Source organism: Jaculus jaculus, chromosome 5, assembly GCF_020740685.1.
Source record: "Jaculus jaculus isolate mJacJac1 chromosome 5, mJacJac1.mat.Y.cur, whole genome shotgun sequence".
Taxonomy (NCBI): domain Eukaryota; kingdom Metazoa; phylum Chordata; class Mammalia; order Rodentia; family Dipodidae; genus Jaculus; species Jaculus jaculus.
The window spans coordinates 33,467,170-33,479,953 of record NC_059106.1 but is presented as its reverse complement, the minus strand read 5'-3'; the positions used below and the strand labels follow the sequence as shown (position 1 = coordinate 33,479,953).

Below are 12,784 nucleotides of genomic sequence, written 5' to 3'. Positions count from 1 at the left end.
TATTCAATTATGAGGTCACACCCCCAGTCACTTCCTTAAAAGACTGTTTGCAAGGATAAAACAATTATGTTATATAATAATTTGTGGCTTGATAGAAATATACTACAATACATGCATTTGATCCATTGTATTCCTTGTAAAAGACATAGGCCGTCTAATGACGGAAAATCCAAGCCTTCAAAAAGAGTATTTTCCGTATGTGCCGTGGTGAATATCATTAGCTAAGCCTGTCGTCTAGTACATTTTCAATGGTGTGATAGTATTTACTTTGCCTATGTTATTAGAAAGTGAATAGTCACTAGCCTTCCATTTTCACATCAATTGCAGGAAAAAGATTCCATTTTCCACAGGCTGAAATTGAAATTGACTTAGCATCTCAGAACTGTCAAAAACCTCACAAAAAGGTCTGCTTTGCAGAGACCATAAAGCGGGTGTCATCCTCTCTGACATGGACATTCTATATTCACACCACAGCTCTGTGAATGAGGAGGGCAACAAGCTCTGTGCCTCCTAGGCAACACCTGCAGGCAGCCTGGGCACTCCGGCTTTAAGAGGGTCTCTGTTCAAGGTGCTAACAAGGAGAATGCTTGAAAGATTTTAAACCAACCATGCCAGAATGTGCCTTCTGCTAACAGGTCAGCATTGAGAAATAAGAACTTCTGTTCTGATTCAAATTAAAATTAAGACCCGCACATTAAGTCCTGAGTATTTATACATTCAGCTTTGGGCATTTATGAAACAGGGGTGTTCTAAAGTAGGCAAAAATCTTTTCCAGTTCTTTCTTTTCATTGACAAGTACTGTTCCTGTGTTTCCATTTGTGACAGTTTTGCACATGTATGTTTTGGCTGTGTTGCTTCAATTCCAGCAGACCGCATAGGCTATAATTTAATTTCACCAATGTTGTCCTACTGATCGTCGTGGTGATTAGGCCCATGTCATAAAACTCCAGGTTCTGCCATTTCTGCCAGGCAAAGGATGGGTGTTAGATGCCCTCTGAGCACAGGTGTGGTGGGTGTTACACGTGGCAACTAAGGTACAGAGGAACCGAATTGCTGCCTACCCCAAACGGACTCCAGGTGACTTTGGATTAATTGGCTTCAATCCTCAGGTTGCTTTCTCATTCAGATATAGTTCTGATGTTCTCAAGAAACAGAGCTAGGATGTGAGATCTGAAATCCCCAGTGGTGAGAATCCTGAGGGATCTTGACTCACAGCGTGTGGCAGGACACACAGCTTCTTCCTGAAGGAGGACAGTGGGGGGCTACACTGCACTGAAGTGGAACTCTGGGCCAGGCCTGCTCTTTCTAGAACCATTCCTAAAAGAAGCTGTTTTCCCAGCTTGTGGTCTCAACAAGCCTCAGCTGACGGTTGGCATAAGCCACTCTGCTTTAATACAGTAGGGGAAATTGCTAAGTTGCAGTGCAGCTCCTGGAGGTTTGTTCCTAGCCTGGCATTTCTGTCTGCACCCTGAAACCCATGAAGGAATTAGCTACTACCTGAAGGCCCTTTGAAACCTGCCCATTCACTTAGCAATCCCCCTCTGCATCTCATCTCAGGTGGGTGACAACTCACCCACGCACCTCTTTTCTTTCCCACTGCCAGGGTCCCCCATGCCACAGTGCTATGCAGGAAAACAAACTGGGACAGGCGTTGCACTGGACAGTGGAAGCACTAATTCCGACATCCAGTTGTGGGATGGTGACTTTTGAACATGCCAGTGACAAGGACTATGGTTTTCCACTAAGGGAGGTGGGGATCGTAAAAAATGAGAGGCAACAAAACAGATCCCAGCCTTCTGAAGCAATGATTTCAAACCCAAGCTTGAAATTTACTAAACCATCAAAACTGTTGATGCCGTAAACAAAATTCGTCAACAGCCACTAAGAATTCAATGAAAGTAAATTTATTAGTTTTTTTTAAACATCTTTTTAATAAGACAGGTGATTTTTTTTTTGTACCCCAGGCTGGCCTCGAACACACTATGCAGCTGAGAATGCCCGTGAACTTCTGATCCTCCTGCCTCCACCTCCTGAGTGCTGGAATTACAGGCATGCACCACCACACCTGGTTTATTTGGTGCTGGGGATCAAACCCAGGGCTTCAAGGATGCTAGGCAAGCACTTTACCCACTGAGCCATATCCCCAGCCCTTATATTTTTGTTTTTTAAAGACAACTGTGCAACTTGTGCTGCTCAAGAGAGTTTGAATCTGGTTTGCTGTTCATCTCTTCTCGGGCTTCAGTTTGGCCATGCTAGATGAGAAACACGGTACAGACAGTTAGTAAGCACAGTGAGGAGGCGACAGGGACACACACTCGCCATTCCAGACGAGCCCACCATGCGTCATCCACACCACCACAGGAAATGTTAACATATAACCATGTTCCTGTGTTCTGAAAACAATTCAGTTCTAAAAAGAAAATGCTAGTCATGTATCAAATTGCAAGAGAACCTTCTGAAACCCAGCTATCTCTATTCACTCCTAGACCTGAATGAAACGCTGTAGCAGGGGCCTGGGTGATTATCTGCACTGTAATTACAGATTCAATTGTAAGATTGTAGCATTACTTCTTTCTAGCTTCCCACAGGGATAGGCTTTCTCTATCACATACAGACAACAGAAGAAATAAACCTCAGCTGGGACTGGACATGCTGGCACACATTTGTCATCCCAGTACTGAGAAGGCTGAGGCAGGAGTTACCAGCTTAAGAGTCCACAGAGCAAGACCCTTAAAACAAAACAAAAATAAAAATAAAAATAAAAATGAAAGAAAGAAATCTGAGACATGCAGTCCAGTTGTTTTTACGAAACTTTAGTTTGGAGAACATATAATTCTTAATATCCAAACAATAATGGTTTTGGTTTTCCAGGAAAGGAATTTCAAATTGTTCTTATTCTGGCTGAAAAGAGGGGGAGCACACCCTTTTTAAAAGTTCTTAGTCAGAGAGGCAGGATTTTATTATCTTATTGGTAAGATCAGCTTGGTGATGGAGATAAGGCTGAAATAGGTTGCTCCCAAATACTGTTTTTTCTTTAAAAGCACACAACTCATGGGGTAATGGCCTCCTTCCTTCCATAGTATACACAGTATTTTTTATTCTTTAATGGCAACATCATATATTATCAGAATTTTTAGAAATATTTTATACAAAACCTGAATAGCTAGTAATCTGAGAATCAATATACATACCCCCTCAAAATTTCAGCTCTTCCCTCTATTCGGCACTTGTAGGCACAGCGATTACATACACCAGTCATGCATGCCTGCTGGAAAGCATGTTAGGGTCTCCTCCATACAAAACCCATTTCAGATTAAGGTTCTAGGAGCTCCTCTTATGCCAAAGAAGGTGCCATGTTCAAGAGGAATTTAACACAATTACAAGACACTACACATTTGTTATTTTATTCTTTAAAGATTTAAATTTTCAACTTAAAATTTGCATGAAGGCAGCTTTTTACACTACATATATCCATAATTTGTAAAAAGAAGAGGGATTCATATGACTCACAACAGTCTTTCCTAGAGCTATTTATCAAGAATTAAGCCATTCTTGTGAATATCATTCAATGTGTGAAATAGAAAGACACATGGGCTATATATGACAATGGCTGGAAATAGCCACAAAATGTACCATCCATTTCCTAGGTGGGTTCTTAAAACACAGTCCCTCTGTTTGGTCCTCATCACATTTAATCAAAAACTCCAGACAAGGCTGGGCATGGTGGCGCACCCCTTTAATCCCAGCACTCGGAAGGCAGATGTAAGGGGAACACCATGAGTTAGAAGCCAGCCTGAGACTACACAGGGAATTCCAGATCAGCCTGAACTACAGCCAAGACCCCACCTTGAAATAAACAAAAACAAATGAACAGAAAAGCCAGACAAAGTTATGAAGTATGCCTGTGTGTATATGTGTAGGGTAGACAGAGGACAGCTGTAAGCCTTGTTTAGAAAAGAAACTTATTGGGGCTGGAGAGATGGCTTAGTGGTTAAGGCATTTGCCTGCAAAACCAAAGAACCTTGGTTCCACTCTCCAGGACCCATGTAAGCCAGATGCACAAGGTGGCACATGCATCTGGAGTTCTTTTGTAGTGGCTGGAGGCCCTGGCACTCCAAATCTCTCTCTCTCTCTCTCTCTCTCTCTCTCTCTCTCTCTCTCTGTGTGTGTGTGTGTGTGTGTCTGCCTCTTTCCCTCCCTCACTCTCTCAAATAAATAAATGAATAAAATTAAAAAAAATAAACCTATTAACTCATTAATTAGACTAAAGACAAGAAGGTCACCCACTGCTACATTACCTAAAAAGTTAGACTTCCCATACTGAATGTGCTTGATCCCAGAGGCTTTGTTCATCATACGAACCACAAAGTATCATAAAAATAGCAGAGACAATCAGCTATGCTATGCACCAGTCCTGCACTGGCCTGCTCGACTTGAACTCCTGGAAAGTTACAGTAAGAAATGCATGTGGGCTCTCTGATCTGCTCTTTCAAAACACCTCCCACTGCTAAGGACATGATATCCTTGTCTCATGCAAAGAACAAGGAGGAATGGAAGACTCCTTCGAAATTCGACTGTTTTTGCAATGCTGTTTAAGAAACAAGGGAGGAAACACCAAAGAACCGACCCAAGGGTTCACTAGTCTCAACTCACTGGATCAGTAGGTTCAAAAGATTGTTTGAACTATTTAAAAATATCTAACAAGGCTTGGCAAATACAAATGGTAAGTAACAGTAGTGAGAATTAGAGTAAGAGCGGGCATTGTTGTTTTTCGAGCTTATTTTATGTTTACTGGATCACAGTCTTCTCATTTGTAGGAATGGTGCTGGGCGAATGTCAACAACCATACGGCAGGAGGCAGCGGGGCATGTCAGAGAACGTAGCCATGTGCAGTGGCACATGGGAGAAGATGCTGTGACCCTGATCAAAGATGCTCTTTCCTGGCGTGGACCACGATCAGCTCTGGTCTGGGAGAGTCACAGGCTTCCAGGGCGTATGCCCCCAGCATGCATGGTTTTGGCTACCAGCAATGTAGCTATGGTTACATATGAGCCAGGAAGGGCAAGGAAGCAGCCACAAGTGCATGTTCACATGCCCCCACACAGTCAGGGGTAACTCAACAGAGAAGCAAGCATCACAGTACAGGAAAACAATGAGGAAGTGATGAACCTTAAGCAGAATTACCTTTGATTTTTATGTAACCTGTTCACTTTTTAAAACATGTCTGGGATTTTCTTCCTGGGGGGTGGGGAGGGTATCATTCTAAACCACACTGGCCTAGAACTCATGGTGATCCTCCTACCTAAACCTCCAGAATGCTGGGATTAAAGGCATTGGTGACCATATTCACCTTTTCCCATCCATTCTTAAATACTGGGAGATAATTAACCTAATTATAAAGAAAAAAGGGGGGGCTGGGGAGATGGCTCAGCAGTTAAGGTACTTTCCTGCAAAGCCTAAGGACTCATGCTCAATTCTCCAGGTCCCATGTAAGCCAGATACACAGTGACATAAGCAGGCAAGGTCACACATGTGAACAAGGGGACGCATGCATATGGAGTTCAACGGCAGTGGCTGCAGGCCCGGGTGCACCAGCTCATGCTCGTTCTCACTCTCTTTCTCTCTTGCATTAAAAAAAAAAGGCAGTCTTGGGCTGGAGAGGTGGCTTAGCAGCAATGGCTTAGCAGTTAAGCCATTTGCCTGTACAACCTAAGGACCCATGTTCGAGCTCTCTCCAGATCCCACATGCCCAGCAGGTGGTGCAAACGTCTGGAGTTCGAAAGCAGTGGCTGAGGCCCTGGCACACCAATTCTCGGTCTCCCTCTCTCTGTGCTTGTCTCTCTCTCTCTCGCTTTCTCTCTAGGGGAAAAAAAAATAGCCTCCTGCACCTGAATGTTAAATTAGATATTCTGAAGTATGCAGGCTTTTTGTGTTTACAAATGAGTGAACTTGTCACAAAGCTGGCTTTCATTGCAGGCCATGGTATAGGACTGAAGCATCATGAGTGCTTAGCAGAGCTTTGAGCATAAAGAAGTGTGATGAGATGTGTTGCTCAGAGTAGCACACTCTCCACTCCTTTGGCCCCAAGTATAAAACTCTACTTGGAGTTGCAAGTTGTAAATAAAGATAATTTATCGTTAATGCAGTTCTTCAGTACTAGAAACATATCTGTTCCCTAACAAAAGTAGAGCCCTGGCCCTAACAGGCAAATGTCAGTGCTGAGTGAAAAGTTTCCAGTAACTCTGCAGGAGAGCCTCTGCAGGTGGGACTGAGCATGCACCTCAGGGCCTGGCTTCCAGCTCTGACCCAGCTCTGTGCCATGCAAGGGTACCCACTCATGAGCTGTTACTTGCAAGCAATTAATGAAACTCCTCCTGGTAATACAGAGGCTGATGTCCAGCAGCAGTTTGAACAGTTTCATCCTGTAAATCTTTGTGAATGAGGGATAGGATGAAGACAGACCCCTGCCTGAAAATGTGTTCGGAAGCACCAGTAGTACATAGACAAGAAAGTTCTCATGAAAAACTGTGAAGACTGTAACCGGGATGTGGCTCAGTGAGTACAGCGTGCCCAGAGCCTGGGTTCAACCCCAACGCCACACCAATCAGGCATGGTACTGGCACATGCCTGTAATTCCAGCACTTGGAAAGGGGAAGGCTGGAGGATCAGAAGTTCAGTCACTCTTGGCTATATAACAAGTTCAAGGTCAGCTAGCGACATATGAGAGACTTTTTGAAAACAAACACACACACACACACACACACACACACACACACACACACAAACACACACCTGACAATGCCACTTCTTGAAAACAAAATAACACACCTGACAATGCCATATTCTGAAGCAAAGTGAGACAGAAATGCAATTCTATTACAAACCAAGCTAATCCTGCTAACAGGCCAACTCTGAGCTAATACAAATCTCCTATTTCCTTCTTCCCTTCCCTTGACCTAATCAGACATCCATGGAACACATCTGCTGGGCTGTGTGGCCTCCGGGCCGCCGTGATTCCTAGACTCGCCGAGCCTGACGTATCTATCACACCTGAGTTATTGAGGTCAGCCTGAGGACTGTAAATCAGATTCTATGAGCATAAAAACTCTTGTTCACATTCCACAATTAAAAACAAGTTAAAAGGAAGGGATGCAGGATGCAGGAAGACTACTATTTGAGAAGGCAAGAGGCTGTGCTGTATGTTTTCAATTTTAAACCATCATCTTGATATGTTTAGGGGCTTAATTTATGGAACAGTCAAGCATCTTTATATTTACCATTAAATGCCTGAATATTATAAATCACCTTAGATGAACATTTATGGGGGATTTCGGTGCAACTTCTGAACAACCTGTCACTTTTATTGTATAGCAGTGATTTGTAAAAAATGTTATGCTAAGTAATCCTCGAGTATAATTTAGGGACACAAAAACAACTGTCAAGAACAGCCAGAGACTACACTTAATGAAATCTTTACAGACTGAAGTAATAAGCATTAAATTAATCAACACAGCTTAATTGAAGCTCTATCTGAATTATTTTTTATGAGACTTGTTATTAATGCTACCACTAACTTGAGCTTCATGTTAAATTTAAATAATGAGCCATTGTTCCCACACAAAAAGAGCAAACCCTGCCTTAATAGCCCTTTGTCTCCTTGGGCCTTCCTCAGGCAGGGGGAAGAAGACACAGTCACTACCTTCCCTCCGCTGTTGCTACATGTTGGTGAGCGGCTACCTTGAAGGCTGTTGAAATGGTTTGAAATAGCTATGATGAAACCCTTCAGAAAGTAAAAATGCAGTCGCTAAGACAGGAAACGATACAGGAATTTTGAATGACCTCAAAGATGTTTTCCAAGCTGTGCCTGGTATCGTCCTCACAGTCACACACAGCCACATGCCATACAGCAAGGGTGCTGCCCATCTACAGGCCACATACAAGAAGGTGAACACCGTGTAGTCAGTGACCCCACTCTGACATCGGCACAGGGACAAATTCACCTGAGGATGAACTAATCCCATTTTGCTAAGTGACTCACAACCATATGTGAGGGGATCCTGGGTGAGACTTACCTGAACATGTCCCCCAAGCCCTTCAACATTCCTTTCTTGGCTTTCAATTTATCCTTTTCTTTGTCTCTATCTTTTTTCTTCTCTTTTCCAGTTCTGTCCTTTTTCCTATCTGTCTTGTCCCCTTTTTCTTGGTTCCCATTCATTTGTCTCTCCACGGAGTAGGAAGGCTGGTCACTAGCGGTGGACACGGATTCTCTCCCTGACCGCGAACTTTCTTCAGTGTCTTCTTCCACTTGAATGAAAAAAAAGGAAAAAAGAAAAGAAAAGAGAAAATAAGGAACAGAGCAAACTACAGCGACGACGATGAGGAATCTCAACGGGGGAGGTGTGTTCTACTTTACAAGGATCCTGGAGCATGCTCTACCATACAAGGGTCCTGCCCTGGACGTTGGCACTGTCTGAGGGTGTGTGACATAGTACTGCACATTCCCAAGGGGACCCTTCCGTCTCCTGAGACAGAAGACCAATGGCAGAAGACAAGCAGCTTCCTGTCGGGGTCCCATTGAGCACACAGTGACCAGATGCTGCCCTCCTCCACTGTGGACAGGAGTGGGAGACCTCAGACAGCACTGACCTCTCAGAGTCCGGTATGTAATAATTGTAAAAGAGAAAGTCAACAAGGAAGCCACTTTGGTTACTGGCCGTGTAGATATAAGTAGGCCCCTCCTCCATCTGCAGAGCCATACCTCTCCCTACCAAGGACCGTGTCAGCATGGGCTTCAGGATAGGCCCATGTGTGGTCCTGTACACGAGGACAGAAGATCTTGGTTTATAGCTACAACAGGGCTCCATGGCCTCTGTGAGTGCTCCTGCACAGGGCCAACATCACCAGTAAGAACTGTGTGCACTCGGTGCTCTAAGCCTCCGCACTGGTGCACACTGGCCGCGGAGCAGGGGGGGCGGGATCCACGGAAACCAGGTACTCAGTGGCTCGCTCATTTGGATTAGCAGATAACAGCTCCTCAGTGAGAACAACATTCCAGTCCTCAAGCCAACGCTTCAGCAAACAGTCCCGGGGTAAGCAGTTCAATACCCTAACCTTTTGCAATTCAAAGAATGGCACATAACTAATATAGGCTTCTCTTACTAAAAGAAGTTAAGCATTTCTTCTCGGGGCTGGGGAGTTGTCTGTGTGGATAAAGTACTTCTCATGCAAGCACGAGTACTGAGTTCTGATCCCTAGAACTCATGTAAACTGGACGTCATGATGGGCATCTGTAACCCCAGCATGCCTGTGGCGAGAAGGGAGGCAGAGACAGGAGGAGCCAGGGGCAGATCACAGCCTGGTGAGCAACAAGAAACTCTGACTCAGACAACGTGGAAGATGAGGATGACTCCTGAAGCCGTCTTCCCACCTCCACCCGTGTGCTACGGCACACATACCCGTGTGCTATGGCACACACACCCGTGCTCGTACACGTAGCACCAACACACACCCAGAGTTTTTTCTCAATTAAATGGGAAGCACAGAGGCAAGTGTTAACAGTAATGCTCGGGAATTATTTCTGAGCTTGGCCACCTAAAACTGCCTTGTAAATATGGTGTGACATACAGGAGCTTTGGGCTTACTCCTTGAATTCCAAGGTCATTTCTTTCCAGCATCAGTGAATGAGGTGCTAAGCAACAAGCATCTCTAGTGACAGGAGGCCAAACATGATGCTTCAGCTTCATCTCCATCTTTGGATGTTCAGATCAAGTTAATAATGCTGCAAATGGAGCTCAATCTTGTCTCTTCATCAGCCAAGAGACACTCAGGGTAGTAAAATACAGCACCAAGGGTCTAAGACCGGCGAAGACAAGCTCAGCATCTTAGACTTTTGCTATTAAACCCTCACATACCAGAAAAGAGAATATGGAATGATGGCACAGCCATGCCAAAGTGTACCAGTTTGGTGTTGTTTTATAAAGATGCCCACTACTGAACATATGCAAAAGAGGCAAAATTCATTTTCTGGACATAATTGGATATAAACCTAAGTCAACATATTTCCTTTCTCAGAAGACCACACCTAGACACAACCAAAGAGTTAAACAACCGACATTAAATAAATTTAGAAGGAGCTGTGGAGGCCTTCGGATGCACCTCCTCCATTGGTGACAGATGCCCCCAGCCTGGGGCTGCCACATCCACAGCAAGGCCTTCTCTGCCTCCCCCCGCCCCTCTCTCTCTCTTTCTTTCTTTTGTTTTGGTTTGAGATAAGGTCTCAATCTAGACCAGGCCGACCTAGAATTCACTCTGTATTCTCAGGGGGGCTTCTAACTCACGGAAATTCTGCCACCACGCCCAGCTTTTCTCGGCTTTTTCTGATGAGCTGTTTATACTGCTCAATTCTTCACTTCATACGAACACATTTGGGTAATCTGTTACCCAGTGGCTATACTCTGCCCAAAAGATAATTCTAGGAGTAAGCACCACACTGAAAAACCCTCTCTTCAGTTTTAATTTAGGTGGCCACGCCCTTATAAGCCAATTTGGAACCAGGTAAGCAATATAAAAGGATAAGCACATAGCTTTGTAGTGCTGGAAGGTGCTGTGCAGGCTGATGGGGGAGAAAAGTCATCAACAATCTTTCCCAGCAGTGGACATTGGGAGCTGAATAATCGACAAGCCAGGCAAGATGTGCCCACTGTGTAATGGGGCATGACTATCATGGGAGTGACTGCTGCTCTCTGGCTGGATTTGAGGCCTGCTCCATGGGAAGGAATTCATGCCCGGTACTGAAAACCTAGTCTAAAGCCTGTAGCTGACAAGGTCATGGGCCATAGGAGGGCAGCTACTACTGCTGTTTAGATAAATGGGCATGTGGTGCCCACCAAATTGCCATCTAAATATTTATGTCTATGCCCACAGGTTAGAGCTGCTCTCACCTTTGGTCAGAGAGAAGCTTCTTTTTGACTCGACATAAAGTTCTGAAAATAAGTAACTGTTGAATGTTCACCACAGAATGAGACATCCCTATCACATCTTCCAAGGCTCAGGGGACACTGCAGAAGAAGGGGCAGGAAGAATGTAAGAGTCCAAGGGTGGGGAAGGGTGCTGGGGAATGTTGTCTCTCAGACATGACATGGCTGTTGCATTCAAGACCTCATAGTAACTATTGTTACTTACATACACAATATTTGGATTTACCAAAATACCACTACGGGTGGTGGAGAACGGCAAAAAACAAAAATAAAGAGCTGAGACATCAACCTGTAAGAGGGACTAGTTGGAAAGAAGAAAAGTGGGACAAAAAAAGATAACAGGAAGGGTTATGATCAAATTACAAGTATATTTGAGGCCACCCTGCGATGACAGAGTTAATTCGAGGTCAGCCTGGGCCACAGTGAAACCCTACCTCGAAAAACAAAAAACCAAAACAAATCAAATTACAAGTATATAAATTGCCAATTAAAAACCTTTTTTAAAATTAACACCTATTATCAATTCTGTGTGCTCCTCTGAGCTTGTGGCTCAGATCAGTGACCAAGCTCAGGAAATTAGATACGCAGTGACCCTGGACTAGTTACTACCCATATAAAATGACTTCATAAATGTCAGCTTTGCCCAATACTGGGGTTATCTAATTTTGAGCTACACTCTTCCTACAAAGAAATGATGGCTCTTAGAAAATGTGCGTCTTTGCCCCGCTGTGAATATATAAATAATAATTGGGCATGTTTGGTAGGAGCCCGTTACAACTTTCAGATGGATGTGGTGAGGATCCATAGCCTTACACATATGCTCAATTAAGGCTATGATTTTGTGGCTGTATACAGAACGAGGAAAGAACCTGGCCAATGGCCAACAGAATGCTAATTATGTGCCCTTATTTCAATAAGAGCTCCTGAAGACAATGCACATGTAGCTCAGGCAGGGCTCAGGTTCTTGCCTAGTACCCTTGGACATAGGTTACAGGCTGTATCAACCCTTTGGTGAATGGGGTTGGACCCAAACTGAAGACAATTGACCAGATTACCATGAAACAATTCACTAAAGTTTCAAAGCCCAGGCCTACCGGTATACTTCAACGACTAGAATGGAAGCTGGCGAATGTCCTTCCACTTCTTGGGATCTACCTGTTATTAATACTTGCATCTTTTGTATAATCTTACTACTGTGCTTCTCAGATGATATCCTTGCATGCCTGCCTCCCATTGTCTAAACTCCTAAAATAAGGATTCCAGGTAGACAGAAGCTGCAGAGCAATGCCTACTGGAAGGAAAGACGCTGGCAAAACCTACCCGGTGACTCTCCCAAGCACACTTGCATCCAGCCTCTGAGGACTACCATTCCTCCGCCTTCAGGAACATGCCTGCTCCTCTATCAATCATGACCAAGCCACAGCAGCACCAGGAATGGACTACCCACTGCTTGGCTCACCTCTAACCAGTTTCAAGAATATTCCTTTGCTACTATCGTAGTGCCATGAATGTCATCTAATAGATTTTTCAACCCTGCACAATGTCTGAAACTGCAAACAAACAAACAAACAAACAAAAAAGGCGGGGGGGGGGGACCTCGATAAATGTAAATGATCTAGTCTTCCACAGCAGCCATTATCATAAATCATGAGTGGAGTATCGGGAGTGACACTGTCAGCTTTCTGCCTGATAGTGCTGGCAGCAGTTCAAGGGGCATATGTCTGCTCTTGGCTCAGACACACAATACACGCAGAACCCTCTCGGCGCGCTATACGCTGAAGCCATGCTTGTGCCAATAGTCTCCGTGT

The 12,784-nt window shown here is 44.3% G+C and overlaps 1 protein-coding gene across 17 annotated transcripts in view; it reads right to left on the bottom strand.

Moving 5' to 3' along the window:
* The window catches only part of Pard3 (par-3 family cell polarity regulator), a 619,141-nt gene that overhangs the window by 202,573 nt on the left and 403,784 nt on the right, over positions 1 to 12,784 (bottom strand). For 14 of the 17 annotated variants that reach the window (XM_004659771.3, XM_045148688.1, XM_045148686.1 and 11 more), the window contains one exon: positions 8,073 to 8,304. In XM_004659771.3, coding sequence (XP_004659828.2) covers positions 8,073 to 8,304 — 232 coding nt within the window. Of the gene's footprint in view, positions 1 to 1,965; positions 2,253 to 8,072; positions 8,305 to 12,784 lie in introns of those variants that run through there. The other 3 variants (XM_045148696.1, XM_004659777.2, XM_004659779.2) reach the window with 1 other exon arrangement.